This window comes from Schistocerca americana, chromosome X (genome assembly GCF_021461395.2).
Source record: "Schistocerca americana isolate TAMUIC-IGC-003095 chromosome X, iqSchAmer2.1, whole genome shotgun sequence".
In the NCBI taxonomy this organism is placed as follows: Eukaryota; Metazoa; Arthropoda; class Insecta; order Orthoptera; family Acrididae; genus Schistocerca; species Schistocerca americana.
This window is the reverse complement of record NC_060130.1, coordinates 605,956,976-605,983,197: the sequence shown is the minus strand read 5'-3', so window position 1 is coordinate 605,983,197 and position 26,222 is coordinate 605,956,976. Positions and strand designations below refer to the sequence as shown.

At 42.0% G+C, this 26,222-nt stretch overlaps 1 protein-coding gene across 1 annotated transcript in view; it reads right to left on the bottom strand.

Moving 5' to 3' along the window:
* Positions 1-20,440: 20,440 nt before the first annotated feature.
* Positions 20,441-26,222, bottom strand: part of LOC124555576 (elongation of very long chain fatty acids protein 7-like) — a 127,213-nt gene continuing 121,431 nt past the window's right edge. Inside the window, exons 8-9 of the mRNA XM_047129538.1 lie at positions 24,434-24,570; positions 20,441-21,072 (exon numbers count right to left, since the gene is read on the bottom strand). Of these exons, the coding sequence (XP_046985494.1) occupies positions 20,908-21,072; positions 24,434-24,570 (302 nt within the window). The 3' untranslated portion in view covers positions 20,441-20,907. The remainder of the gene's footprint in view (positions 21,073-24,433; positions 24,571-26,222) is intronic.

The following is a 26,222-nucleotide window of genomic DNA, read 5'->3' as shown; positions in this document are numbered from 1 at the left end:
AGGTCAGTAATAGAATCTATGAAGCCAATATGAGATTTGCTTATGGACTAAAATGTATAGGGATTGGAAGAGATGGTGGAAACCTTTTATGTGTCATTATGAACATGCCCGGTCCCCCCCTAAAATTTTCTGTAATGAATACTGCTCTCCTCAATGCAGTTGCAGAAGTAAATGAAGAGAGCATGGAAATGGCAGTCCTGGGGGCAATTCAAGAAATTTGTGTAGCAACTACTAGCAACGATGTAGGAGTTTCCTGTGACAATTCCTGGGTGAATACGGGGCATACTTTACTGCACGGAGTTTCATCAATCATTTGTGTCGACACTGGAAAAGTATTAGACTTAGAGGTGATATCTAAATATTGTTCTGCATGTTCCTTGCACAAGAAATATATTGATGCAGGTAAAGAAACAGAATAGCAAGAAGCCCATAAAGCTGTTTGTACCAGAAATTATGCAGGCTCCAGTGGTGGGATGGAAGCTGCAGGTATGAAATTCATTTTCCATAGACCTTTGCGAAAGTATGGAGTGAGATACGTACAGTATTGAGGAGATGGAGACTCTAGTGCTTTCAAGAATTTAGTTGAAAGTCAGCCCTATGGAAAAGGTTGCGCTATTGAGAAACTGGAGTGCTTAGGCCATATACAGAAGAGGATGGGTGGACAACTCCGAAGACTTGTTGCAGACAATAAAAGCAAGCTACTAGAGAATGGGAAGCCACTGGGAGATAAAAACAAACTAGCAAAGAAGAGAATTGAAAGCCTACAATTCTATTGTGGTGCTACAATTAGAAGTAACCTCACAAGCTTGGACAGTAAGAGGAAAGCAGTATGGGTCATTTGGTTTCATTACTTGTCGACAGACACTATACCTCAACATGGCCTCTGTTCTAATGAATGGTACAAATTTTTGAAAAGTATTGAAAGGGGGGAAACTTATACCCATAAAAATAACCTTCCTTTCAACGGCCATTAAACCAACTTTTAGAGCACTGGCTTCACCAGAACTGCTCGAAAAATGTCTGCATGGGAAAAGACAGAACCCAAATGAAAGTTTAAATCCTCTTATTTGGAAAAGATGTCCAAAGATTGTGTTTGTTTCCAATTTGGTGGTAAAGATTTCTGCTTTGGAAGCTGCAGCAGTGTTTAATGATGGAAATGTGACAAGACTTCACATCCTCAGGAAGTTGGGCTTTACACCTGGAGTCTTCATTGAGCAGATACTGGAGATAATCGATAAGCAAAGAATCGCGAAGGCGGAGACTTCAGTCCAGAATAAACAAAAAATTGCTCGGCAAAGGAGCAGAGAAGCTAAAAGAGCTGTAGAGGATGATGAGGAAGAAATGGAATATTGATATGGATATGGGCAGTTTCAGCTAAGGTATGACTCTTTTTTTTTTTTTTTTTTTTTTTTACATTTCATCCAAACTTTAAAATAATTTTTCTGCGCCTTAAGGTTTTCTGCTTTCAGGAACACATATATCAGAAAGTACTATAAGGATTGCAATGAAATTTGGCACACCTATTCTTTTACTTTGGAGAAATATTTAACTGGAACAAAATTTTAATCGAGATGATATACACAGTTTTGTGGTTGATAATATATTTAAAAGTTTGCTTGTAAAAAATGTTGAATCCAAAATGTCACAGAAAATAACAGCATTAATTTACCAAAAAGTTACTACACTTAATTGTACACCTATTAGTGTAGATTATTTTACCATTAAACAAATTTGCCTCGAAATCATGAAAAAGTGTACCTTAAAATAATAATGCAATAAAAAATTCAAAATTATCTCACTGCATTGGATTGTCATTAAAAATTCTGAATTTAAAAAAAATCATATGAGATCTCTATACATAAATGTGCAAAATTTCAATGAGATTGAACAAAAAATGGCAAAGATATGGATTTACAAAAATATCAGTGCAAGACTGCCACCGTCTCCCCTTAAATGACACAGAGATGGCGTGCACATAGGCTCAACAGAGCCCACCTCAGTGTGATCCGACAGGTCAGCGTTACGCAAAGCTCAGTCAATACGAAGCTGTCAAACGAAATGGGAACTATGCTTCGCCGGCATCACAGGATGGAGTATTGGCATGTGACTGCATTCGAACGGGCCAGAAGGATTGGTCTCTGGGAGGCAGGTCTATCGTTCCGTGACATTGCAGCTCGTACCGGGTACGCTGCTTCTACAGTGAAACGTATGAGGAACCAGTGGAAAGAAGCGCCAACAGGGTACTGGACGACACAATATTGTCGCAGAAAACGCTGAGTAGCACCTGGGTGTATTGGTTATGACACTAAACTGTTGTATGCAGGGTCGTGAGTTCAAAACCCACCTGACTGTACGATTTTAATTTCCATATTCGGTTAGAGTACATTCTAGAAGTATCCGCAAATGTCATACATCACTGCACGGGATTGTTCTGTAGCTGTATATATATTGTATGTTTGCTGGCCGGAGGCAGTTCGCTCAGAGCTCTTGTATGTGCAAGTGCTGAATAAATCTTCGTTAAGTGAAGTTAGTGTTTGTCATTCATCTAATCTACGTGACATTATTCTGGTGGAGACGCTGGATATTAGAACTTGTGATACGCACATTATCGACGACACAGTGGCTCTCATCAGACCACGACAGAGCCGCCGTTTACGTGACGAGAAACTCGAGTTCGAGCCATATTCAACAGATCGCAATCTACCGGAGACAGAAGAAGAAGAGGACGTTACGATGACATCAGCGGTGTGCCACCTCATGAGACATCCTTCCGGGTTCTCTGGTGACGATGGCCAAGATCAGAACAAGTGGCTGAAGGTATATGAACGTATAGCCAAATTTAACAGATTGGATGACACCATGTGTCTGGCTACCGTATTTTTCTACTTGGAGGGCACGGCCAAGCAATGGTATGAGAACAACGAGGAGAAGTTCACAAGCTGGGAAGTATTCTAGGGGGAAATGTGCAAGTATTTCGGCGACATACAACGACAGAAGTGCAAGGCTGAAGATAAATTTAAGTGCAGGGCACAGCGTCCAGGAGAAACGGCAGCATCCTACATTCAAGACGTCTTGAAGCTGTGTAAAATAGTGGATCGTAGAATGAAGGAGGAAGACAAGGTTGCACATCTCAAGAAGGGTGTTGCTGAGGACATGTATGAAGCCCTATTCCTGAAGGAAGTTTCGCCAGCGTACGACTTCATAACATGATGCCAGCATATCGAGACAATGCATCAAAAAAGAATTACACGCAAGAAGTTTGAATGGCTTCCAATCGTCGTATCGATGTCTGTGATGGAGGAAGCAACTAATTTCACAAATGTTCTTCGTCAGAGAGTGAGAGCACGGAGAGGTAAAAAAAAAAAAAAAAAAAGGTCGAGACCCAGATGAAGTTACGTTCCTAGAATGCCGTATGAGGGACCTGTTTAGGCAGCAAGGGAGACTGACGTCTGGAGGACCCAGGATAACCAACCAGTATGTTTCCACTGCGGACGACCGGGACATGTGGTGTGCTATTGTCGAGAAACGCGTCGGATATTTGGTGACGTCCGCGCCAGAAGACAGCAGGGACGACGAAGATGAACAAGAAGATGTGGGTGCAGGACGACGTAGGTCACCATCGCCGCAAGCTAGCCACTGGAGAAGACGCTCCCCACCACGCCGATAAAGGTCTCCATCGCCGTTTACAAGCTCTAGTCACCGCAACCTGGAAAACTAAATGTTGCAACCTTCCTTGGAGGTGAGGCCGCCGAAGAGAAAAATCCACCGCCGTCGATCACTACGAAAATAATAGGAAACTATGTCGATGTCCTCATGAATGGCCGTCCAGCCCAAGCTCTTGTGGACTCTGGAGCATCATATTCAGTCATTTCGGAGAAGTACCGTCGCCAGTTGCAGAAAACCGTATTCGTCGACAGCAAAACATCTGTGCTGAAGGTGGCTAACGGGAAATATGTAAACCCTGCAGGAAGATGTACCATATGTGTGGGTATAAGTGGCCATAGACAGCCCATAGAATTCATCGTCTTACAAGAGTGTAGTCATGACGTCATTCTCGGATGGGACTTTTAAAAGCTTCTCAGGCAGTTATAGATTGTGGTCGCTCGAAGATTATGCTAGACGAGATGAGATACTTTGAACAGGAAGATGCGCATCCGAGTGTGTGGAGAGTATGTGTGCTAGATGAAGTGATCATTCCTGCAGACAGTGCTAGAAAGGTAACTGTCATGTGTCGTACTATGCATCAACCCATGGATCTTGTAGTGGGATGTAAGAGAAGCATACCACTGAGGAATAACTTGGTCATCCCAGCCTCTGTCGTCTCGTTTAAGAACGGATTCGGTGAATTGTGGATAGTTAACTGTCACCGAGAACCGCAGATCCTCCCAAGACGCATGTGCGTAGCAAACGCTGAGCCGTTGATTGAAGAACAGCTGAGCGTCATAAAAACCTCCCATGCCGAGTCTGTGGGCGAAATTAGCGCTACCACTACAAGACAAGATCTTCTAGCTCGACTACCACCAGATCTCACTTAGGAACAACAGAAGAAGCTACTTGCCATTCTTCAAGAGTTCTCTGAATGCTTCAGTCCACAGGTGAAGAGCAAATTAGACAAATCGACGATGAAGCAGCGGATTAGCACTGGAGACAATCAACCAATAACCCAGAGAGCATACCGTGTGTCAGCAACGGAACGTCAAATAATTCGGGACGAGGTAGAGAAAATGATGAAGAATGACATCATTCAGCCTTCTCAGAGCCCATGGTCGTCACCAGTGGTCCTCGTCAGGAAGAAGGATGGCAGTTGGCACATTTGTGTTGATTACAGGAAGCTTAATAAGGTAACTAAAAAGGACACTTACCCTCTTCCACGAATTGACGATACAATAGAATGTCTGAAGGGGTCTAAGTTTTTCTCAGTCATGGACCCGTACTCAGGAAACTGGTAAATCGAAGTAGATGAGGCTGATCATGAGAAAACTGTATTCATCATCCCTGAGGAATTGTATGAGTTTAAGGTAATGCCGTTTGGTTTGTGTAATGCACCAGCAACTTTTGAACGAATGATGGATAATCTTCTAAGGCACCTGAAGTGGAGGATGTGTCTTTGTTATTTAGATGACATTATAGTATTCTCAGAGACATTTGATGAACACATAAAAAGACAGAGGGCCATTCTTCAGTGACTCCAACTAGCTGGACTGAAACTTAATCCAAGAAAGTGTCTCTTTGGAGCAAAATAAATCAGAATACTTGGAGAACTTGTGTCAAACGAAGGTGTGCGGCCAGACCCAGAAAAGGTGAGGGCTCTAACAGAATTGCCTATTCCTAGAAGTATTAGAGATGTGAGAAGCTTCCTAGGATTGTGTTCTTATTACCGTCGTTTTTTCAAAGACTTTTGTATCAAAGCCAGGCCACTCCAAGAATTGTTAAAAGCCGATGCTAGATTTATCTTGAGTGGTGCTCAACAAGATGCTTTCGATGTGCTGCAAAAGCTCTGACGATTGACCCTGTACTTGGCCTGTATGCTGTATGATGAGAGAACACCTACAGAACTACACACAGATGCCAGTGGGTATGGGCGTGGTGCTCTTCTGGTGCAGATTTCAGATGGAAAAGAGAAGGTTATAGCCTATGCTTCTAGGACACTTACAAAATCAGAGAGAAACTACTCGACTGCAGAAACAGAATGTCTTGCTGTGATGTGGGTCACTTGTAAATTTCGACAGTATCTCTATGGAAGGCCATTCACAGTTGTTACAGATCACCATTCACTTTGTTAGTTGACAGGCCTTACGGTTCCAACAGGACGACTCGCCAGGTGGGCACTATGTCTTCAAGAGTATGACATTACCATAGTGTACAAAAGTGGAAGAAAACACCAAGATGCTGACTGTCTCTCAAGAAAACCTGTGCAAGACAATCAAGACTTTGATGAAGATAGTGACTGTCTCGCTGCACTCTAGGATCTCTCTGCTGGGCAGAAGAAGGACGCCAAGATATCTCAAATTATGCTTGACTTAAATCGGTCAGAGGATGTGAAAGGACAATTTAAGGTAGCTAATGGATTACTTTGCAAGAAAAACTTTGATCCGTTTGGAAAGAGGTGGTTAACAGTGATTCCTAAACACATGCGCTTAGATGTTCTACAGAAATTCCATGACACACCTGAGGCTGGACATTAAGGATTTATTAAGACATACGATAGAAGTCGCAAGAGATTTTTCTGGCCAGGTTTATTTAAGAGTGTCCGTCACTATGTGTCGCACTGTCGAGAGTGCCAGAGGAGAAAGGCAGTCCCTCAGAAACCATCTGGCCGACTCATACCAATTCCACCAGCCGAAACGCCTTTCCAGCGCGTTGGGATTGACCTCCTCGGACGATTTCCAACGTCTGCTAGTGGCAATAGATGGATTATTGTTTGCACTGATTTTCTGACACGCTATGCCATTACAAAAGCCGTGAAAACAGCCGAAGCATCCGAGGTAGCCAAATTCATCATGGAAGATATTGTATTAAAACGCGGTGCCCCAAGGTCGTTAATTACGGATCGAGGGAAAGTATTTCAATCGAATCTTGTGACAGAGATAAACCGTCGGTGCAGCATTACTCATCACATGACGATTGCCTACCATCCGCAAAACTAACGGGCTTACTAAACGCCTTAATGAAACCTTGGCCCACATGCTATCAATGTTCCTCAGTGTTGAGCAGAGCAACTGGGATGAGCTGCTACCTTTCGTGACGTTAACCTACAACACCGCCAAACAAGACACCACGGGATTTACGCCCCTTTTCCTGGTGCATGGGCGTGAGGCGACCACGAGGTTTGGACACTGTGTTTCCGTTACATCCTGATGGCGTGGACGACGACTACATCGGCCAGGTGTTAACCAGAGCTGAGGAAGTACGCCACTTAGTTCGACTCAGCACGCTGCAGGCTCAAGAAAACGATCGCCGAAGGTACGACGCAAGCCACCGCCCTGTTGTTTACCAGCCTGGTGACCTCGTCTGGATCTTCACTCTCCTGTGCGGAAGATTGGGCTCTCTGAGAAACTCCTCAGGCGCTACTTAGGACCTTATAAGGTTCTAAGACTGTTGTCTGATGTTACTTATGAAGTTGAAGTTTTCGATCTCGACACAACACGACGACAGATCAGAGATACGGTCCACGTCCTTCGAATGAAGCCCTACAAGGATCCTGCGACCCAGGGTAAATTCGAAGCTCCAGCGACAGGCAAGAAGGGGAAAGGTGGTGAAGAGCGTAGTGGCAAAGAAGTTCTAAGAAGATCACCGCCAGGGCGAGCATCAGTCATCGGGAGTCAAAGTATACAGAACCGATGACTCGTTCCCGGACTAGGAGGACATAACTCCGAGACGCTGTTCACTTAAGGAGAGAGCAGTGTCGTAGGAGAGCCTGAGTAGCACCGTGGTGTATGATTACGATACTAAACTGTTGCATGAAGGTCCGCAGCTCGTGGTCGTGCGGTAGCGTTCTCGCTTCCCGCGCCCGGGTTCCCGGGTTCGATTCCCGGCGGGGTCAGAGATTTTCTCTGCCTTGTGATGACTGGGTATTGTGTGATGTCCTTAGGTTAGTTAGGTTTAAGTAGTTCTAAGTTCTAGGGGACTGATGACCATAGATGTTAAGTCCCATAATGCTCAGAGCCATTTGGACCATTTTTGTTGCATGAAGGGTCGTAAGTTCAAACCTCACCTGGACTGTACAATCTTAATTTCTATATTCGGTTCGAGTATATTCTAGACATATCCACAAATGTAAAGCATCATTGTACTGGAATGTTCTGTAGCTGTATATATACTGTATGTATGCTGGCCGGAGGCAGTTCGTTCCACGATCTTGTATGTGCAAGTGCTGAATAAACCTTCGTTAAGTGAAGTTAGTGTTCGTCATTCATCTAATTACACCTTCTTCTATGTGACAATATGGCCACAGTGCGAAATGACCGACATCTCGTCCCCTTGGCCGTAATGGACAGAACAGCTTCGTCCACAAATTTTGGTGCGACTACGGAGCACTGTAACGAGTATAGACGTGTCTGCGTCGACGGCCTGACGCTGTCTTCTGTGGGATGGACTGGTGGCACGCATATCATTGCGTCGGCTTGCACCAATGCCGCAGACTGCAATAAGCGTGTGAATGCCAAGATTGGCGTGCTGATTCCCGCATCAACTAATTCTACATTGATAGCTACATACTCTTTCAATGTCCCCGTGGTGAACGCAATCAGGCAAAGTGTATTGTTGACTGGTATAGCGGACAAACGCCATGTGTGACGGTTTGGGGTACCATTGCCTTTTTGTGTTGAGTGCAACCTTAACAGCTACCACTAAGCCAGGGAGGTTTTACACCCGAGGCACTTCCCCTCCTGCAGGCCACTGCACAAGCCATTTTTCAGCAGGACAACGCCCGACTGCAGGTGGCGAGCGATTTTCAAACCTTTTTCGAAGAACAACAGGCACCACTGCTTCCCTGCCCTGCCCATTCGCCTGGCATGTCGCCCGTCGAACATGTTTGGTATATGGTTGGTCGGCAACTTGTTTGTTCAGATCTCCTGGAACCACAGTTTATACTTTGTGAACACGCCTCCAAACTGCGTGGCAGAGTATTACCCAGTAGCATATTCAGGCGCTCTTTGATTTCTTGTCACAAAGTTTACCGGCTCTGATTGCAGCACATGGTGGTGCTACCCCGTACTGAATTTCCGCAGTCGCAGTGCGCGTACAGGTCTGTAATGTTAATCACGTATGTAGTGTCAAGTCCCTAATCGGTGAAAAAATTCCGATTGTGATCTCATCTCTCGGTCTTGGTCTTTAGTGTTTATTAAACAGCAGTGCAGAAAAAATGCCAGAACAGTTATACTAAAAATTAATTGAAAAAAGTATTAGAGTTTAAATTCTTGGCAATAGGAAAGGAAGGAAAGAAGCGAGGAAAGAAGAAAAATGAGGTGTAATGTCTCGTTGGCATCAAGTTCATTAGAAATGTAGTCTGTAAAAGAGGAGAGCAGGAAGCGTACACTTCATAATTAAGCAACGATTCCTCCCCTAGTTAGGAGAAACCTGATGAAACAACACTCAGGAATGTCGGACGGCGATTTTAATTCAATCTTTCATTAAAACAAGTACGGCATAATAAACACTGCACCTACGTGTTTACTAACGTTGAACGAAAGAAAGTTAAAGTTAAGTTTCAGTCTGCACTGAAATCCTTGCAAGCAGGTGATATTATTCAGTTCACGACTGAATTGTGTTTGACCTTGTTTATGGGGCCATACATCTGGAGTGATTTTGGAACACCACAATCGCAGACGTAAGTTTCAATCAGCTCGTTACTTATAGAAATCTAGTCTCTCAGTTAATGCACCATCTATTTCATTCCAAAAAACATTTCTGAAGCCATGGCTGGAATAATCTGAGGCATTTATACAGAAGACAGTACTGTCACTGCTCCTCTTCTGGCATTCACATTACTGTCTTCATAGTTTCGCAACCACAAGAGAATAGGCTGTTGCGGCTGCTTTCTACATCTGCCTGTATGTATACTCATTAAGTCACGTTACGGTGTATGGCTGAGAATGCTTTGTGTACCACCGTCATTGTTCCCCTTTGCCGTTTCAGCAGCGATTAGTTCGCGGGAAGAGCGATTGCTGGTAAGCTGCTCTAATTTCAACCTTCCGCGAGATCTACGTAGGAGGAAGCAGATTAGTGGCTGACTCTTCTAGGGACGGAAGCTCTCGGAACTATAGTGGTAAAACACACTATAATCAAGAACGCCTCTCTAGCAGCGTCTGCTAGTGGAGATGGTAGAATATCACCGTGACGCTTTCGTGCTTACTAAATGAAACTGTAACGAAACGCACAGATTTTCTTTTGGTCTTCTCTATTTCCTCTATCAATCGTATGTGGGACGGATCCAACACCGACGAACGATGTTCAACTATTAGTCGAGTGAGGGTTTTGTTAGCTTCCTCCTTTGTGGATAGATTGTAATTTCTAATGATGCTTCCGGCGTATCTCAATATGGCATCTGCATTGCCCGCGGGTAGTTACACGTAGTAGTTTCTCTTTTAATCGTTTTAGACATTTCATGGATTTGACTGCTTCCGGTGGTGTTCTGCAATCGTGAAATTATACAATAATAGGTCTCTCTGCCTATTTATGCGCGATACGTCATCGATATTTTTCAGTCATTCGGAATCACGTTATGGACAACAGTGGCTCTAGCTTGGCCGTTCCGGGTTTCTGAAAGCTGTATGCAAGTGGAAAAAAAAATACGGAAATTGTATATATATGGGCGGTTTTGATGTCACGTTTTTAACGTAACGTCTTAAAAGTTTGTCAGAGTACTCTTCCTCTTTCTTTTAAACTGATATGTTGCTCCAAGTGACTACTAAAAACAGAATCGTATGTCATTTGCATACCTTTGCACTTCGTAGTAGCGATTGCTAGTTCTGTACTAAATGCGTGTCTTAAGTAGTGGTATGTCAAACCTATTTCCTTCTGTGGAGAACCAGGCAATGAGTCCTGTTCCTCAGCTTACGTAATTAGTTTGTAACGGTGTCAGTAGTAACACTGGCAACCGCAGCAATTAGCTTGTTTGTCGTGTACTCATTTGTTAGCTTGTCCCACGAGCACGTAATCACGTTACGGTGTTGCACGTGGAACCAGTTTTAACAAACGTTGATGGCGTACTGTTTACTGTTTACACCAGGCTTGTGCACATATGACAGTAAAATACCGACTACTGGAATAATTGGTGTTGCACGGAAAGGTAATGGCTCATTCGCCGGCTTGTACGCCTTCCAACAACGCACAAAAATACAAACACAAAAGCGCACGCACACACACACACACACATAAGGAAAGGAACTGTAGGTACACTTAAAATGAAAGTGCGAAATAAGTTATTTAACTTTCAGTACCGGTTCTATATTATTGTGTTGAACTTGAAACACATGTCCTTCGTTAGCCCAAACGTCTTTTCTGATGTACCGAAAGTCTTCTTGTCGCTTCACTTATGGATTTGTTTGATGGAGTCGAATACTTTCTCAGAATCCTCAAATACTGGATATAAAGGTTCTTGAACTTGGAACATATTTCCTATGTGATTAGGCGCTTGGAGAGGTTGCTAAAGAATAATATGCAAACAAAGACTGTCACTAATAAGACTCAATTTTATAGTTCATTATTTTTATTTTAAGGGTCAGTTATTCTAGGTGATATTATGAAGATTATGAAGATCTGAAAACCCTGAAGGAATGTTATTACGAAACTTAAATTAGCGATGGACTAAGAATTAATCCATCCGGATAGTTACTAGTCACATTACACTACAGCAATATTGCCACATTTTAACAATGGCTACCATTATTGACGTCCGTAAGCCTTGGCGTAGGTAAGATAAGATTCGAGTTTGACGACAACTCTTCGTTTGTCATCGCTATTGAGTGACTGAAAGGAAACTTGGGCACCTTCACAGATAGGTGCGAATCAGTTAGTGATTCCAATAATCAATTACAAAGTTTACTGTGCAGGACTGCCTACTTGCAGAGTTCAAAGCTCTTTTCACTTGTCGCCTTTTATCACCGCTGCTAATGACACTTGGCGGGTAGCTCCTCCAGAAACAGCGCAAACGCAAATGCAGACCGTTGTCTTCTAGCTGGCAAAAAGTTGTTTCCCTCTAATAAATTTCTCTTCCAGACGGACTTCAGTTTGACGAACTAAGATGTTCCCACACTTGCCAACAATCTCGTGATAAACGACACTTGTACCTCGCATACAGCAGTGTCATTCTGGTCAAGCGCACAGCGGGGTGCCAATAGGTACCATTTACAGTACCACTGAAGACATAAACAGACGTGTATCACAGCTTAACGATATATCGAGGACGGCACACACTGTTGTAGAGCGGCATCCCATCAGTGTTGTGTCGGCCAGCATGTCGTACTGATTGTTCTGGACGAACGAATATTAGTGTTCAAGTTGTCTTCCACAAATCCCAGCCTTGGAACCCACAGACACGGTACATGAAGCTGAGTGAATGCTACTCAGAGGCTGGTCTGCAGTTGCACCCACCAATTTACACTACTGGGCATTAAAATTGCTACACCACGAAGATGACGTGCTACAGACGCGAAATTTAACCGACAGGAAGAAGATGCTGTGATATGCAAACGATTAGCTTTTCAGACCATTCACACAAGGTTGGCGCCGGTGGCGACACCTACAGCGTGCTGACATGAGGAAAGTTTCCAGCCGATTTCTCATACACAAACAGCAGTTGACCGGCGTTGCCTGGTGAAACGTTGTTGTGATGCCTCGTGTAAGGAGGAGAAATGCGTACCATCACGTTTCCGACTTTGATAAAGATCCGATTGTAGCCTATCGCGATTCCGGTTTATCGTATCATGACATTGCCGCTCGCGTTGGTCGAGATCCAATGACTGTTAGAAGAATATGGAATCGATGGGTTCAGGAGGGTAATACGGAACGCCGTGCTGGATCCCAACGGCCTCGTATCACGGCAGTCGAGATGACAGGCATCTTATCCGCATGGCTGTAACGGATCGTGCTGCCACGCCTCTATCCCTGAGTCAACAGATGGGGACGTTTGCAAGACAACAACCATCTGCACGAACCGTTCGACGGCGTTTGCAGCAGCATGCACTATCAGCTCGGAGACCATGGCTGCGGTTACCCTTGACGCTGCATCACAGACAGGAGCGCCTGCGATGGTGTACTCAACGACGAACCTGGGTGCACGAATGGCAAAACGTCATTTTTTCGGATGAATCCAGGTTCTGTTTGTAGCATCATGATGGTAGCATCCGTGTTCGGCGACATCGCGGTGAACGCACATTGGAAGCGTGTATTCGTCATCGCCATACTGGCGTATCACCCGGCGTATGGTATGGGGTGCTATTGGTTACACGTCTCGGTTACCTCTTGTTCGCATTGACGGCACATTGAACAGTGGACATTACATTTCAGATGTGTTACGACTCGTGGCTCTACTCTTCATTCGATCTCTGCTAAACCCTACATTTGAGCAGGATAATGCACGACCGCATGTTGCATGTCCTGTACGGGCCTTTCTGGATACAGAAAATGTTCGACTGCTGCCCTGGTCATCACATTCTCCAGATCTCTCACCAACTGAAAACGTCTGGTCAATGGTGGCCGAGCAACCGGCCCGTCACCGTACGCCAGTCAGTACTCTTGATGAACTGTGCAATCGTGTGGAAGCTGCTTGGGTAGCTGTACCTGTACACGCCATCCAAGCTCTGTTTGACTCAATCCCCAGGTGTATCAAGGCCGTTATTACAGCCAGAGGTGGTTTTTCTGGGTACTGATTTATCAGGATCTCTGCACCCAAAATGCGTGAAAATGTAATCACATGTCAGTTCTAGTATAATATATTTGTCCAATGAATACTCGTTTATCATCTGCATTTCTTCTTAGTGTAGCAATTTTAATGGCCAGTAGTGTACACTAGGAACGTCCTGCTCGAATGAAATTCTGTAGCTTCTCCGGTCAAATGTCGCAGCACTTAGGTATTTTTATTGAAGCTCGTTGACTTATGGTTCAGATGGCTCTGAGCACTATGGGACTTAACAGCTGTGGTCATCAGTCCCCTAGAACTTAGAACTACTTAAACCTAACTAACCTAAGGACATCACACAGCCCGCATCTCGTGGTCGTGCGGTAGCGTTCTCGCTTCCCACGCCCGGGTTCCCGGGTTCGATTCCCGGCGGGGTCAGGGATTTTCTCTGCCTCGTGATGGCTGGGTGTTGTGTGATGTCCTTAGGTTAGTTAGGTTTAAGTAGTTCTAAGTTCTAGGGGACTGATGACCATAGATGTTAAGTCCCATAGTGCTCAGAGCCATTTGAACCATTTTTGACATCACACACATCCATGCCCGAGGCAGGATTCGAACCTGCGACCGTAGCAGTCGCGCGGCTCCGGACTGCGCGCCTAGAACCGCGAGACCACCGCGGCCGGCGTTGACTTATGATCTACCACAAATTTTACAACCAAAAATGTTGCGTAGACTTATTATACTTAATAATTTTTTCCATAGTAGAGATTAGTATTGCTTGCATGCTCGTTGACGAAGATGGAAAGAAGAAGAAAAAGAATAAGAAAAGACAAAGTAAAAGATTTTGAATGTACAGAAACCACGACAAAAAATGATGATGAATTACAGACTTAGTTTACGGATTGGGTGGAAGCGACAAGTCTCTTTCAGTATTATCGAATGACTGCCGAGAAATTTACATATCTGCTTGACTTACGTTTGCTTGATCTAACCAGTCAAATCACGTCTTTCAGGAAGGTATTGTCATTCATGCTCATTACACAATTTTATTTTTCAGGAGGGATGAAATGTAAAAGAGCAGAAAAAACTTAGAAATACTGGGCTATCATTACATGACGTGAGATACCTTAAAAATTCCCCGAGAACGAGAGGGGGGCGTATTCTTACATTTGACCGTGAGATTCTATTTAATGATTTATTTTCGTATGAAACCATGTGGAGTAAGTTGCAAGTTTGACAGTCAGAGCTGTAAGAAGATTTAATATTGAAATGAAAGTAATAACATTTCACTGGTGTATTTTCGCCAACTGCAACGCACGTAAAGAAACATGTCATAAGAATAATATATGCAGACTTTTTTATGAATGTGATTATCATTATTCACACGATCTAAAAAATAATTTAAAAATTTCATTCCCACCTCCAGTGATTTTCAGACTGAGATATCTGGAAGTATGGATTCAGTCCGCTTTCAGTCCTAGAACTTTTTTTGTCACTAAGAGCTCATTTAGTCTCTGACAATGATTTTGTGTTTGTGTGTGTGTGTGTGTGTGTAGAACGCAAAGATGAACTCTGGGGCTGAGTGCAGGTTAAACTGTAGGCTCGGAAAGGAAATCTAAAGGTCGCAGGGAGGCAGGGGCATACCAACTACTACAGGACCACCCATAGTAAAGCACTGTTGTGTCGGAAGTTGCAAACAGCGCAGAGTTTGTGCAACAGTTAATTTAAAGGAAATGGATTTCAGGTTTTTATGTGTATTAAGCAGAGGTACGTTATTGCGGCATGCTTGTACCTCAGCCGGCCGGTGTGGCCGAGCGGTTCTAGGCGCTTCTGTCTGGAACTGCGCGACCGTGCCGGTCGCAGGTTCGAATCTTGCCCCGGGTATGGATGAGTGTGATGTCCTTAGGTTAGTTAGGTTTAAGTAGTTTTAAGTTCTAGGGGACTGATGGCCTCAGATATTAAGTCCCATAGTGCTCAGAGCCATTTGAACCATTTGAACCTGTACCTCATAGTGAGGCACTGGTTCTGGTTAGTATAGCTGCCCCCTATGAACGACGGATGTTGTGGGGATACGGTGCCTTGCGTGCCTCACCGATACCAATTGTCGCATCGTAGGGTAGGTGCAGCCCGCAACGGAGGGTGGGGGGGGGGGGGGGGGGGAGGGGCAGCCAGGGAAAGGCAAGACTAACCTATGGCCTATGGTTCCTAAAGAGAGACAGCAGACTTTCCAGTAGTTGCAAGAACAACAGTCTGAACGATTGACTGATACGGCTTTGCAGTCTTAGCCTCAATGATGTTGATGTTGATCTGCTGATATTACGAACGGCTGGAAGCAAGGGGAAAGTAGAGCCGTTATTTTTCCGGAGGCATGCGGAAGTACTGCATGGTTAAATGATGATGACATCCGCTTCGGTAATATATTGTAGAGGAAAAATAGTCGTCATCAGAAAAACAAAACAGGTCGGAACATGTAGTATTAGATCTCTTAATCGCGGATGAAGGTTCGCTAATTTAAAAAGGGAATTGGACAGAATGACGTTAGATATAGTTGGCATTAATGGAGTGCGACGGCAGGAAGGACAAAGCTTCGGGTCATGTGAATACAGGGTTACAAATACAAAATAAAATTGGTGGTAATGCAGGAGTATGTCTAATAATGTGTAAGAACATAGGTATGCAATGAGCTACTATGAATTACATGGTGAACGCGTTGCAGCCAAGATAGACACGAAGCCACAATAGTTCAAGTTTAAATGAGTACTAATTCTGGAGATGAAGAAATTGAAACAATGTCTGTATTACCCAGATAGTTAAGGGATATGAAAATTTAATTGTGACGTGGGACTGTAATTCTGCCGTAGCAGAAGTAAGAGAAGGTAAAGTAGTAGGTGAATACGGACTGGGGGAAACGACAGAAAGAGGGAGTCGCTTGGTTGGATTTTGCACAGAGCATAATTTAATCACTGATAACTCTAGTTTTGAGAAACGTGAAAGAATGTTTTATACGTGAAAGAGACCTTCAAGGTACGGGAAGATTTCAGATAGGTTATGTAATGGTAAGAAACAGATGTCGAAACCAGATTTGAAGCTGAAAAATATTTTTATGGGCTGATATGAACTCTGACCATAATTGTTTAGTTTGACCTTCAAATTAAAACTGAAGGAATTGCAAAGCTGTAGGAAATTAAAGAAATGTGTCCAGGATAAATTGAAAAAAAAAACAGAGTTGTTGAGAGTTTCAAAGGGAGCATTAGCAACGATGTCGGAAAGAGGGGAAATAAATACGATTGAAGACGAATAGTTAGGTTTGAGAGATGAAATAGTATTGAATGCAGCAGAGTATCGAATGGGCAAAGAAACGATGATCAGTAAAGACCTTTGGATAACACGGGAGACACCGAATTTAGCTGAAGAAAGGAGAAAATATTTAAATCCAGCTAGTGAATGGTCTTTTAGACGGCAGATAAACAGGCAAAATGGCTAAGCGCGAATGGCTAGAGGACAAATGCAAGGTTGTAGATGCCTGCACGACAACGAGGAAGATAGCTGCCACCTTTAGGAAAATTAAAGACACATTTGGAGAAGAGATAAACAGCTGTGTGGATATCAAGAGCTCAGAAGGCAAGGTAATGCTAAGTAAAGAAGGGAAAGTTGTAAGGTGGCAGGAATATACACAATGGCTTTGCAGGGAGAATGAACTTGAAGACAATATTATGGAAACAGAAAAGGAAATAAATCAAGATGAGATGGGGGATTCGATACTGGCAGGACAGTTTGGTAGAGCACTGAAAGACCCAAACCCAATCAAGTCCCCTGGAGTAGACAGTCTCTCCGAATTATTGAAATCCTTTTTATGTCAACTGCTGTACAAGATATATGAAACAAGTGAAATATCCTCAGACTTCAAGAATGATTTAATAGTTCCAATGATTGTATGTGCTGTCAGGCGTTAATACTACCTAAACATGTTTAATAAATCATGGTTGCAAAGTCCTAACACGAATTATTTACAGAGGAATGGAAAGGCTGACCTAGAGGAATATCAATTTGAGTGCCGACGAAATGTAGGAACCTCAGAGGCAATACTTCTATTCATGATGTTTATATAATGTGTGTTTATGAGAGAGAGAATGAGCTGAAGTGAAGAGTGTTTTTCTTGTGTTGGAGGGTGGCGGGGTGGGTGGTTTGAATTGTATGGTGTTGAATATGAATGTACTAGCTGTTAGCGAGTGGTTGAAAGCTTTGGTGAGAGCTGATTTGACTTTTCGTTTTAGTGTTCTGTGGAGGGGTTCGTGGATAAGTGAGTGTAAAGATGTTGGGTGGTATTATCATTATATTGGATGGTATTATTATATTAATCCTCTCTGGGAGCGTTATTCTATTATTTTATCTAATAGTGTAAACAGTGAATTACTTGGCATGTGTACTTGATCATTCAACAGCGTTTCCCTTTCTGCTTTGGTTTTCTGTATGTGGTAATTTTCTTGCAGGGTTAGAAGCGGTCAATTCTCCTTGTGTCCACACACAACAAACACAATAACTATCCATTTCCTACTAAGTAAAAAAATTATATAAAATCACTAATAAATTTACTAACTAAATTAATCAGGAAATGATTAAGGAAGAAGAAGAAAGTCTCAAAGGGCGCGGAAATAAAGTAAATAAAGTGGCACATCGCTTACAGTGGCGGAAAACTACAGTACAGAGTTAACTCACTCTATACAAACAATCGAAAAATACACAAACTCTTAAAATAAAAAATTGCTAAAAACCAACAAACAAATAAATAGCTACATAAGAATACTACTGAACTAAACGATGTATGCATTCTGTATATCAACTGAGAGTTACTGCAGCTGTACCCCGCCCTGCTCTATGATTGGTACTTTGTTATGGCACGAAGCCTGCCGCGATGATTTATGATACTCATCTATAAAAATGCAGTATTATATGTATGTTCTGTCATAGTTCACTGGTAAAAGGAAAATTGTTCAAGTGCCAGTCGTTTACAAGTCCTAACTTGTATATTTATTTTGGATTTGTCATATTTGTTCTCAGTGATGGCACAGCATGTCTACGATCACCATGCCAGATCTTTGACGCTAGTAGTATGTGTAATCAAATAAAATTATGCTTGATAATACATATCGATTCAGTCTATAGCAATACTGGCTCTGTTTGACTTTGACTGTCAATTAAAATTAATAAAAACGTTTTATAGTAACCACTACAAGTTATACCTAAGTATATTGTTTATGTTTTTGTTAATACAACATATTTCGAGCTGAAAAACGTAATTATCAGGCGAGTAAAACATTTGTTTTGTGTACAAATTATTTTTTCAGTTGTATCACTGTCTTGGCGCATGCTGTGGAATGCCTGGGGACAGAGACAATATTTAAGTTTGCTCGTAGCTACTGGATATCGTAATCGGGTGTACTTCCCATGCTCGCCACTGCAGTCGTATAATTCACTAGTAGTAAGGTATTTACTGTACAGATCACCAGTGAGAACTAAAACTAAGATGGCGGATATAAAAGTAGTTATTTTACTTTACTATTGATGTGCCGATGTGGAACGCCTACCTGTGGTATCATAGACACAGAACGTGAATTCAGTTCTTAGGAAGGAAGATTAACTCTCTGACTTCCCATCGACGACGGGATCTTCCGAGACGTACCACAGGCTCAGTTTGGGCAATAACAAGGAAGGATAACCATCGTTCTCAAAGGTGAGCATCTATACGTACCACCGCTTTGTGTTCTTAACTCATTACCTAATCAACCGACTAATAAAGCTGTGGGAAATTGTCACCCTGCTTGTTCTTTCTTTGGGTAATATTTTTCAGGTAGCCGGCCGGAGTGGCCGAGCGGTTCTAGGCGCTACAGTCTGGAGCCGCGCGACCGCTACGGTCGCAGGTTCGAATCCTGCCTCGGGCATGGATTTGTGTGATGTCCTTAGGTTAGTTAGGTTTAAGTAGGTCTAAGTTCTAGGGGACTGATGACCTCAGAAGTTAAGCCCCATAGTGCTGAGAGCCATTTGAACCATTTTTTTAGGTATTTTTCTCGATTTTTCTCACGTTCAGTCGTTCCTTCGTATTTTATGTTGACTAATTACAACATTCTACTGTAACACTACATCTCAAATAACGGCGTCCCCACATCTATTGAATTTAAAGTAAGTATTTTATTTGTATAATTTTTGCCATTTTCTATACTTCTGTAGTCCGCAAGATCTTGCCACCACTCTCAACTCATTGAGTCTGACTGGCGTATTATGTTCTTTGTACCACTATCCATAAGCAATGCGCAGTATGTCACTGCCATTCGATAATGAACTTTCACAATGCTCAGCCGATGGATAACCATTGCATGAATTCCCGTATTTTGTTCTACCAAGGGGTAAGCTTCGATGGATGAAACAGAGGTGTTCCGCTTCAAAGATAAGCAATTGTGATTTTTAAATAATAATATGCTGTATTCTTTTATATAATTTATTTCGAAAATTTGTAACATCTTCGAAAAAAAATGTTGTTACACATTTGTGAACAAAAATGTTACATTACTGCTTTTGAAGACCTCTTCGGTAATACAAGACGAATTTTCTTCAATTTTGTGAGGTACAAGCAATATCCATAGGTTATCACTATTATTTATTGAAAAAATTCGTTTCAAGGCATAAAATAATACCATTCTCATACTTTTTCCCCCAAATGGAAAAAAGTGCTATACCAGATGCTTAGAATATATGCCTCGGAACGAGTTGTCAATAATTTTCTTACATATAATTTAACGAGTGATTGCTGAAATATCGTTGGGAATGCACCTACGCATAATCAAGACCAAATGCTACGGAAGTGCTTTTTAAAGATCTGATAGCGAATTTTTGACCTTTTCTTTACAATTACGTAGCATGTTAAGAATACCCGCAACCTGCCGCAGGGGTTCAGCTGTTACATCACCTGTTTCGCATAAATCCATATCGCTATTTGGGAATTGTTTCGCGTTATTTGAAATACTCCAAAAGTTTTGCCATTGATTTAGCCAGTAAAGAAGTAATTTACGAATTTGTTGCTAGTTATGGATATTACTTGTATTCCCTGTCTTAAGCAGTCACTTTAGGCCTGAACAAAAATGTTCACACTTAAAATTTTCTGACACTTTTCTTGTTTTATGATTCTTGCAGTTCTGCGCAGTAGTTTACATACACATGAAATATCACTGTTTTTCTTTGTGGTTAAAGTTTTTTTCTGTTTTTCAGTACTTCGTTCGATCCCTGCGATGGTCTGTTCCGTTCGTTTCTTGATCCATAGTGGAATGATGAATACATCTCTTCCTCTACTTCATTTACTGGTTCCCTACCAAGTACTTTAAAACCTTACTAACAAAATCTCAATAAAATAACAAAAAGGGACAAGAATCGTTGTAAACAAAAATTTCATTACGCTGTGAAATGATAGTTTGAAACGCTCCCAATCATCGTGCCGGAAGCGAGATGCATTGCCAGCTGCAAAAGTGTGTCCGAGGTCTAACATCGCACAAAGTCCAGCATAACTTCACAAAGTCCCCACATCACACATTCTTCTTTTCGCCGCAGTAAGCTTTTCGGTAGAAGTCGTAGAAGAGGACGAACATAAAGGCGTTCTGCGGCACGACGATGTAGCCGACCCACTGCGGGTACCCGCAGTCCCGGAACAACAGCTGCGACGCGTGCACCGTGATCATCATGAACTGCGTCTGCAACAAGGCACCATCACATATAGTACTGCATGCACACGTGGCACGGGAGTCACGGGCTCTTTGAGATTCATTCAGTGCAAACATCAATAGTTATTTAAATAAACATTAATTTTTAATATAAGACGTTTGTAATTAGAACCAAAAAGTATAAAATGATTTTTCCTAGCCCTATACAAATTTCTAACACCATACAGATAATAATGAAAATGTTTGCTTCTGAATTTTTAATAGCATCCATAAATTATGTACTGCATGAGCCCAACGTCTTTCGTTCTAAATCTTGCAAATATTGTCAGAGCTATTAAAAATTTACAAGGACAAATTTTCAGGAGTATCTGTGCGAGGTTAGTAATTTGTGCGGGAGAAATTATTTTATACTTTTTATTCCAATTTAAAAACGTGTAATATAAAAAATTATTTTTATTTACACAAATATTTTTTACTTTTTAGTCTTGTGTGTGTGAAATTTTTCAATGGATTTTAAACATTTTAATGGCATATTATGTATTAGCTTTTTATATGTGGCTTCATATTTGTATGCGTATGTCATATATTGCGCAATTCTCCTCCTGTTCTTCTCTCTGTCCATCTCCTCTTCCTCCCTCTCTCTGCTCAGCTGTGACCATTCACTCACATACCGTCTGAAACGCATTGTGACACTACACTACTTCGGTCCTGCAGGACAACTGAGATATCAGCTGTTACCAAACTTTCTCACCCACACTCCACTCCTACAGGATAGACCGACAAGAGAGTGAATTAATATTCCATTTTCATGCTGTTCTCAGATATGTTCTAAATTCCAAGGCTCCAGCTTATCAGGAGCTTAGTTTAAAATTAATTGCAAAATTTTTACCGAACAGACAGACTGGCAAGAAAGCAGCCAAATAAAAACATGGTAAAAGGGAGCGAAAAAAGGCCAGAGTTTAATAACTGTTTTCGACGAGATTATTAGAAGCTAGCTTAGTTGTACAAGGATTGGGAAATGAGGCAGTAGTGTACTTTTTCGGGAATGAGCCCCACATTCTCTCTCTTAGCAATTTAGAAACACATCAGACATGGAAGCGAAACTTCAGAAAATAATAACTACGTGGAAGGAATGTTCAATGAACGAAATATACATCATATACTCTCAGAAATGGAGCAGGTTGTTGTGTATGACACGTAAAAAGGTAGAGTTTACCATTTCTTCGACGTCGAGATTAGTTAGAGTGAGCGTTGCATTGCTGTGCTTGAGAGACTGAAGTCATATTTGAGAAGTTCTGGATGCAGATTCCCATCCTGCATCGAGCTTTCGGTTTTCAGTGGTTTCCCTCGCTCACGAAAGCTGGAATGAGTCTTCAGAAATAAAGTTGCAACTGACTTTCCCCATCCTTAACAGATCCGCACTTGTGCTCCGTATATAATGACCTCGGCATCGACGGGACATGAAACACTATCCTCGATTCCTTATTTAGAAGTCGTTAGAAGCAGGGAGATAGCTCAGTATCAATGAGATGTCTGCCATTCCGTGTAGTCGTCACATTTTCGATCAAGATCGGATAAGTTATTTTATCTTCAGTTCAGTGCCATTAGATGCCCATATAGATCGCGCTATAACACGCCATTACAAGCCAGCGCAAAACCCTCAAGACTGACGAAGTTTCACAGAAGCTCTAACTGTAGCGCAAACTTCAATGCGAGATGCTTTTAATACTTTCCACAACGAAACTCTGTCTCGAAACCTGGCAGAAAATCCAAAGAGATTCTGGTCGTATATAAAGGACACCAGCGGAAAGACGTAATCAATACCTTCACTGCGCGATAACATTGATGACAGAGCCACTAAATGAGGTTTACTAAATACGGTTCACTGAAATTCCTTCACCAAAGAAGACGAAGTAAATATTCCACAAGGAGTTTTTCGTTGCAACAGGATATTCTAAGGAATTTTTAATCACCAATGTTCTCCTCAGAATGTGAAAATATTTTGTTGGCGTCCGGACACATAGCGGAAGAATGATGATCATAATAAAATAAGAGAAATCAGAGCTCACACAAAAAGATTTGAGCGTTCGTTTCTCCCGCGTGGTGTTCGAGTGTGGAACAGTAGAGAAATAACTTGAAGGTGGTTCGATCAACCGTCTGCCAGGCACTTAATTGTGAATTTCAGAGTAATCACGAAGATGTAGATGTAGATATGAGCATACATGTACAGATGCGTAATTCTCAATATGCATGCCTTGTCGTCATTCTAGTTCGCAATTTTTATTTCACGTGTGTGGCGAGCTTCGACATTGGCTTGGTACGGTGATTCATATCGGACAATTTACATACTGTTGATGACTACACATCACTTTTTTTGGCACCTCTACAGCCTTCTCTATAAAGGTCAGGTGGTGGAATTAGTCATGTAGAGTCGATTACTATTTGTAGCTATATGAATAATACACCCTATCTAACAACACCTTAAATTTCACTCTGCTTTGATGATTCTTTTAGTCTTTCTCAGTTTCCAAAAATACGTTGGTACATCGCTACTGACTCTGTTACCATGCACCCAATGCTGAACAACAACAATCAATGTACATTGGAGGTTGTTGTAATATAGTGATGCAACTATCGAAGGCGTACTCTTGGAATGGCTGTTGGTCTATGTACGAAGTGACTCTTACCGAAGTGGGCCCAAAAAGTGTTAGTAGTGCATCAAGTATGAAATGTTTGATTTTCCCCTTTTCAACGATAACAGGTGTTATATACACTGACTATGACAAAAGATAATGAAAGAGAGCATTTTTCTTCACTAATATTGAGTCGACGTTGCATGTGTTTTTCTGTATATTACGTGCAAAAGGGATCGCCTTTTTAATTTATTCTCGTTAGGAACGCGCCATGTGAAAATTGTTGATATAAACCGCAGTTCACACATTTAAATATATATATATATATATATATATATATATATATATATATATATATATATATATATAAAATAAAAAATAAATAAATAAATCAAAAAGACAAACTATAAGCCACCATGACGGCCACATCGTTGTACTTTCTTACTACTGATTCCCCCTTCAGAGTACGTTTATAGGACTGTGCAGGCTATAAATTCCCAGTGACTGAAAGACATAGGTAAAAGATCGCGAACAATGAATCACTGGATCTGTAATTTCGATTCTATTAGGTGGATTAATAATACGCATATTTAGAAGGATGAAGATGGTAGATATGTTTTATAGCCATTCAAAGATACAAAAATGCTGTAAAATTTGCGAAATAAGTACAGAATGATCAGTCATGTTAGGAACGTTCATTGCTATTACTTAAATGTACAATGATTTTACAAAAAATGTGCAATTTCAAATTGTCTTACCATTTGTAGCTGAGTGATATGTTTCTTCCACCAAATTGACTTCTTGTACTCAGGGTTGACAATAGTCATCAGGTAGTAAGTGTACATTATGACATGTACGAAGGTGTTCAAGAAACCCACGAAAGTGCCATGTCCCCCTGAAACAAGATTCATATAGTTGTTAAACTGTAAAAGAAAGGCTTACATATTGACATTTCAGAAAACTTGGCTCGTTGGCTAGGTGGAAAAGTTTCGGCCTAGAGATCCGAAGTTTGGGTGTTCAGTACTAGACTGCGCCAAGAGAACAAGAAGAAGAAACAGAAGAACACAAGTCATTGGCGTGCATTCCGTTTGTCGGAAAAACCTCAAGAAAAATCGATAGAATCCTGGGGAAACACAATGTGAAATGTGTATTCCAACCCCCTGCAAAAACCTTGACTCTACTGGATTCAGTGAAAGATGACCTAGGCCTTCGAAAACCAGGCGTTTATCAAATTCCCTGTCAGTGCCGAAAATCATACATTGGGGAGACAGTCCGCACTGTAGAAGAGAGGTGCCGCGAACACAAGCGCCGTACCGAATTACGCCAGGCCACTAAATCAGCCGTGGCTGACCATTGTATAAAGACCGGCCATACTATGGACTATCAAAAAACAAAAATACTCCATCAATCCTCCTACTTCTGGGAATGCGTTACTAAAGAGACCATCGAAATCCGACTACAGGACGATCTAATTAATTAAGACAGCGGCCTCAAACTTAGTCACGCTTGGAACCCTGCACTCAGCCTGGAGAGAAAGATGCGGTCCCAGAGATCGAGGACCGCCCCCGACGGCGTTAGCAGGGAGACTGCAGACCCCAGTTCAGACCCAGGCGCCGCTACCCACACCACTTCCAGTACCCGTCGCGCCGGCCTCACCGAAGACTCCAGAAGAGGAACGGTGGAGGGTGTAGTATATATAGGGCGCCGAGAGGAACAGCACAGCATTCGTCAGGAACCACCTGAAGATGGCAGCGTGTACGTCTGCCGAAATATTGTGGAGAAATTACGACGCTACCCGGTCGGATACCCGAGAACTGTTCAAATTCAGTGCTTTTTACCATTAAAGATTTTGTGTCAACAATTGTTGCTTTTACGTCTGGCAATGATCTGTTATTGTCCAAAGTGTCAAGATAAACCGTGGTTCGGTGTCCACGTTAATCTGTAGGCCACCATATAAGTGCCACCATATAAAATACAGTCTGCATTTCACTAGGATTTATGACCAACACACCAGAAAATTAATAAATACCGGAACATTTATAAATATCCAAGAGTATGGAAAATGTGTCACAGAATTACGATATCTTATTTAAGCGTACAAATATTAGGCTTTAAAAGAAAAGAGGACAGACGTAGTAGTTCCTGCAAAATGTTAAGTACATTTCTAAACCAGAATCAGTGAGTTAGTTTAGCATACTTCAACGTCAGAAACATCGTAGCATAGAAATATTTCCTCGAAGCTCCAAAATTACCATTACGAAACTGGTGTGCCAGTCCTAATAACGAAAGTAACTTTTGCATTATGTTTCATTGCCAAATAACATTGCTCTTTGAAAGTTCGGTCATAGATACAAAGAACTAATACAGTATAGTACAGAAGGTAATTGAAGGAAATATGCAATAAGACGAACGGAAATCACACATTTGTTGTTGTTGTGGTCTTCAGTCCTGAGACTGGTCTGACGCAGCTTTCACAGTAAAGCTGCATGCCCTCGGAAAAAATTACGGCTGTAGTTTCCCCTTGCATTCAGCCGTTCGCAGTACCAG